Consider the following 5909-nt stretch of genomic DNA (forward strand, 5'->3'; position numbering starts at 1 on the left):
TGACCGTCATTGACTTCACACTGAGCCCTGTATTCTGTCCCCTCGTGGAGGTGACTGTCACTGACTGCACACTGAGCCCTGCAGTCTGTCCCCTGTGGAGGTGACCATCACTGACTGCAGTCCATCCTCTTGTGGAGATGCCCAGGGCCCGCTGCTTTGTCCACTGTGCTCAGTTGCTCCTTGTTTTCCAGGTGGTGCTGGTGAGGTGGAACGAGCCCTACCAGAAGCTGGCCACGTGTGACGCGGACGGGGGGATATTTGTGTGGATCCAGTACGAAGGCAGGTGGTCCGTGGAGCTGGTCAATGACCGCGGGGCTCAGGTGAGTGGACACTGGGCAGAAGGCCAAACCCAGGGTCCTAGAGAACTCTCCAGAACAGGAAGAGCGGGCGAGAGAAAGCCAGAGCCCCTCCACCTCCACCAGGTGAAAATAGAGGCCCCCCCTCAGCCCCCTTAGTGCTGCAGCTGCTGCAGCTGCAAGAACTCCCAGGGCTGAGCTTTAATTACATCTGCGAGGTGGTTTTACCATTCAGCGTGACACTGTGTGTGTTAAATGCCCGTCCTCTGTGGTGCCAATGGCCCCTTCTCTGCTCCTTCCGGAGGGGTTTTCCCAAGTGGAGACTTCTTTGTGGGACTCTCTGGAGGATGCTGTCCTACCTGTGCTCACTAGCAGGGTTTCCACACTCGCTCTTGTTAGGTTACGATTAACCAAGCCCCCCATGGCCCTGCTTCCTGCCGGTGAGGACCTCACACCCCTGCGGAGGCCAGGAGGCCCCTTTGTTTTGAGAGCCCTCGTGGATTTGCCTCAGCTTGTGCTTAAAAACCTCTTTAGCTTCAGGGATGGGCCGGGAGTGCCACGCGCACCCAGGACACAAATCTGAGCCCACGTCCCAGCGTCTGACAGATCTGAGATTCCAGAACCTACCTTGTAGTGTGACAGAACTGAGGTTCAAGAATTCATCCTGAGGTGTGACAAAACTGACACCCTGGAACCCGTCCTGACATGTGACAGAACTGACACTTGGGTATCTGTCCTGAACTGTGTCAGAACCGAGACTCTGGAAGCCATACTGACGTGACAGAACCAATACTCGAGAACCCGTCTTGATGTGTAACAGACAAAGACTCTGAATCTGAGAACCTGACTCCTCAGAGGAGGCCTGTCTTTTTTTTTTTAGTTTTTGTTTCTTTTTATTAATGACTTTTTAATGCAACATATATGGTTTTAACAGCATATTTTTTCCATTTAATTTTTCCCCATTCATTCATTGTTGTACATTTCCCTCCCTGCCCACCCCTACCCTCCAGTGTTTCTTTTTCTCTTTGGAAAAAATTCTTTCATTGTTATACAGTCCACCCCAAGTCTACCATCCACTTTACTATGCATTTCTTTTTCTGTAATCTTGTCAAGAAAATAATACCTAATCCTATAGTTTTTAATAACTTAGAGCCTGTCTGCTTACTTTGCCCCACAAAACTGTGTCCAATATCTGCTAGCCCTGCTGTGGTCATTGTTAGTCATTGTTATGTGCCATCGAGTTGCCTGAGACTCATAGCAACGCTATGTACAACAGCTCTGAGCTCTGCTCTTTCCTGAGACAGTCTCACTGTCTCCGACACACCTACCCCGTTACCCCAATTACAGTGTCAATCATGTCATCCAGGGTCTTCCTCTCCTGTGCTGTCCCTCCACCTTCCTAAGAAAGGAGGCCCATCTTGAACAGCTTTCTTGGACCTCTAACTCCTCAAAATGTCCCTGTGGCTCCCACATATCCCCACACTTCGATCTCTTGCTAAGTAAACCATGAGCATCCTTGGTTTTGAAAGGCCAGTAAAGTGAAAAAGAAGGCTTCAGTGGTGACTGGCATTAGTAGTGGAGTCGATTCTGCCTCACGGTAAAGATACTGTGAGCAGTCTGATGTCCAGTGTAACACGTGAGCACAGGAGACAGACGTAGCTCTGTGGAAAGGCAGACCGTTCTCTGTGTGTGAGTGAATTTGTGTAAATTTGGTAATATTGAAGGACCTCTTCAAAGTGCTCTGGTTACGAACAACTCTAGAAGCCCTACAGCATTAGAAGACTTCCAAGCATAAAGAAAAATGTACCACCAGGAGTGGAAAAATGAATGGGACCTTCTAAGAATCAGATCCCGATGCACATCAAAAATACTTCTCCAACAGGGTATAAAGGAAACTCGCAGACTGGGAAAAAAATACTTGGCAGTGACGTATCTGATAAGGGACTCATATATAATTTTTATATATGTATAATTTCAAATACTCCAGCACCTCAACAAGAAAAAAAGAAAAAAAAAAGACACCAAAAACCCAATCACAAAAAGGTTACAAGATACGAATAGACATCTCACCAAAGAAGAATTTCAGATGGCTAATAAACATATACAGAAATGTTCAAAATCTCTAGCCATCAGAGAGATGCAAATCAAAATGAAAATGAGCTCTCATCCCACCCTAACAACAATAGCAAAGTTCAGCAGTGCAGGTGAGGGTATGGAGAGATTGGCTCCTGGTGGGAATGTAAAATGGTGCAGCCAATAGAGGAGAGGATGGGCTTGTACCTTCTCAAAAAATTGGAATTGGAAGTACTATTTGACCTAGCTATCCCCACTCCTGGGAATATCCTCTAAAGAAACCAGAGCCGTGACTCACACAGGTGTGTACACAACACCCATGTTTGTTGCTGCATTGTTCGCAAAGAGATGGAAGCCACCCAAGTGCCATCAATGAGTGGTTAGAAAAACTATGGTACAGTCACACAATGGAATATTACGCAGCACTGAAAAGCAATGACCTATTAAAACACTACACAACATGGGTGAATCAGGAAGACTTTATTGTGAGTGAAAGATCTCAGTCACCAAAGGACAAATACTGTTTAACGCCACTGTTATAAATAGAATTGACCTATCTGTGAGGGGTGAGCAGGAAAAGTGTGGATGGGTAAGGAGCACTACAGTGAGTGAGATGAGAAAGGAAAGGACTGTGGAAGGAGTGTTGGAGCATCAGATCGGTAACACCAGTGAGGAACTAGAAGAGTATTACAAATTCAATTAGGGGAGGAAGGAACATGTGCATCAATGAATAAAAAAAAACCGAACTTTTCTTTAAACTTTTGTTAAAATCACAATTTGAATAAATAAATATTTTTTTAAAGTGCCCTATGCCTCAGCAAAAAATAAAGTGTTCCAGAGCAAGGATGTCACTCTGAGGACTAAGGTGTGCCTGTCCCAGGCCATGGTATTTTCAGTCAGTGACTGCAGCCATGGGTTCTAAGGTGTCGGAGATGATAAGGACGGCACAGGCGAGGACTGAGTTCAGATCTGTCATTCACAGGGTCACTGTGAGTTATACTCAGCTCAGTGGTACCTAACAACAACAGCATATGCATGTGAAAGTTGGATAGTAGATAAGAAAGAAGAAGAATGTATTGCTTTTGAACTCAGTCCCGTAAGGACAAATACTATATAAGATCATTATTGTAGAAATAGATAACTAGTAAAACATGTATGAAGATCTGAGGGGGGAAGCACAGAGTTGAGGGTGAGTGGAGAGTTAATCATAGGGTCGCACAACTTGATGGGTGTAGGGAGGGCTGGGTTAAGGAAATGGGAAAACAGTGTATACAGAATTTGTAAGTAAACCAGAGTGAAAGAAAAAGTTTGTTAAATAAAAAGAATTTACAACACTTATTTGTGGTGTTGGCGAACAGTATGAGACGGATCTGTCTTGTAAGAAGTTCATTGGAGGTGAAGACATCTTCTCACATGCTTTGGTCATGTTATCCGGTGTGGGGCCAGTCCTGGAGAAGGATGCCAGACGTCATGGTCACTAAATTAGAGAGGGTCAGTGAAAAAAATAAAAGGTCTTCAAAAAGACAGATTGGTGCAGTGCCCACAAGACAGGAAACACGCACAGAGATTGAAAGGATGTCGAAGGACTGGGAGATGTCTGTTCTGTTGTACACAGGGTCACTGTGAGTCAGTGGATTCAGTGGCCCTTAACAGTGGCACTCCTTCTCAGTGTGCTGTCCACCTCCTCGAGTGAAAAGAGGAAGAGGAGGCTGGCTCACCTTTACGGTGTGGAGCCTCCCTGTGCCCGGAGGAGCCCACCTCACACACAGAATGGATGTTGTCATGCGCTGAAGATCTGATCCCCGACTCCTTAGCTGTGTGCGAAGGACCCCTCCGTGGGTTTGTGTCCTCTTGTGGAATGCGTGTCTGTTGTCCGGTGTGGCTGAGTGATTATCTGCCCCACATGTTAGTAGAGTTGGCTGTGAGGTATTCCAGACTGTCCTTAGAACTAACTCGATGACACCAGCAGTAGCCTCGAGTGTGGCAGAGATGGTGAGGACGGCACAGGTTAGGACAGGGCTCAGGTCTGATGTTCGCAGATCGCTGTGAGTCATACTCTACTCAGTAGCTCCTAATGGCAGTGGCAGCAGAAGTCTTTAAGAAAAGTGCTTTCTCTCTGCAAACTGACCTCTTCTCTCTGTGTGTCCCGAAGGTGAGTGACTTCACGTGGAGCCACGATGGGACCCAAGCACTCATTTCCTACCGAGATGGCTTCGTCCTGGTCGGCTCCGTCAGTGGGCAGCGGCACTGGTCGTCCGAGATCAACTTGGAGAGTCAGATTACCTGTGGCATATGGACTCCTGATGACCAGCAGGTGATGCTCCCTGGTGGGCGTGGGATGAGACACAACACACGAGACCGCCAGGGAGGGAGGGAAGGAGGAAAGGAGGGAGGACATGGGCAGGGCCTCGGAGGGTCCCAAAGAATCCCTCAGGAAGGACGATAAACCCATATAGGAAATGGTCACAGCATTTCAGACGAGCCCGAGACTGGAGGAATAATGCATGGTAAGCACTGATTTAAAACTTCAATGATGTAAAATGTTATGCAACTGTATCTTAAATTCCACAGAAAACACCAGTTGAGAAATGGGTCATGGACATGAACTCCTCAAAGCTAAAACTCAGCTAGTCAGTAATCACGTGGCAGAGAAATATTCCACCGTACAAAAATGCAAAGATAGCCCAGTAAGGGCCGATTTTTCATGAGTTAGTGAGCAGTGATAACAATGCAGTGATTTTACTGAACCTGCTCAAGCATTTTCATCTCTTGCAGGAACAGTGTGCATTCGACCTGTTCTCTCTCCCCCCTTCTTCCCCTTTCTCTCTCTCTCTCCTTTCTCTCTTCTCTCTCTCGCCTCTCTTTCTCCCTTACTTCTACTTATGGCCTGCATCTCAACATAAAGAAAACAAAGGTCCTCACTATGTGATGTGCAAACATCACCCTTTCCTGACTTGTTCCTCCTTAACGCAGGATCTGGTAGCTTAGTAGTAAGGAACTCCACTGCTGATGCAAAGGTGCGCGGTTCAAAGCTACCAGCTGTCCCTGCTCTGCAGAAGAAAGATGGGCACTCTCTTCCCGTGTGACTCACGGCCTCTGAAAACCCATGGAAGTGCCAGCCGTGGGTCGCTTCTGACTTGACGGAACTCAGCAACAGCACCCCACAAGCTCACTGTCCCCTAAAATTCCGTCTCCTCTTTTGAGTTGTAGATTTGATCACATGTTGACCTTTCCTCTGATTTTGTTATTCACCCAGTTTTTAGATATAAAGGCCTGGATCAGGTGCTTAACCACAAATCCAGAGATTCCTGAAAGCATCCCAAGGAATAAATGAAGCTATGGGGATTTTTAATTACACATTTTTTTCAAAACATTGCATTATGGGGGAAAGAGCAAACTCAGTAACACTGAAAATGAGTCAAGAGCCCTTCTGTTTGGCCACACTAGCTTTTTTTTTTTTTAATTAATTTCAGTGAACATCTACAGAGATTTGGGATTTCCATTCATTCATTGTTGCACTTTTCTCCCCGCCCACCCCAG

At 46.4% G+C, this 5909-nt stretch overlaps 1 protein-coding gene across 2 annotated transcripts in view; it reads left to right on the forward strand.

Moving 5' to 3' along the window:
* The window catches only part of TULP4 (tubby like protein 4), a 136990-nt gene that overhangs the window by 65712 nt on the left and 65369 nt on the right, over positions 1 to 5909 (forward strand). For both annotated transcript variants that reach the window (XM_006882759.1, XM_006882760.1), the window contains exons 2-3: positions 192 to 320; positions 4522 to 4683. In XM_006882759.1, the coding sequence (XP_006882821.1) occupies positions 192 to 320; positions 4522 to 4683 (291 nt within the window). The remainder of the gene's footprint in view (positions 1 to 191; positions 321 to 4521; positions 4684 to 5909) is intronic.

The sequence above is a fragment of the Elephantulus edwardii genome, unplaced genomic scaffold (genome assembly GCF_000299155.1).
Source record: "Elephantulus edwardii isolate Elephantulus edwardi_28Jun2011 unplaced genomic scaffold, EleEdw1.0 scaffold00024, whole genome shotgun sequence".
Lineage (NCBI taxonomy): Eukaryota > Metazoa > Chordata > Mammalia > Macroscelidea > Macroscelididae > Elephantulus > Elephantulus edwardii.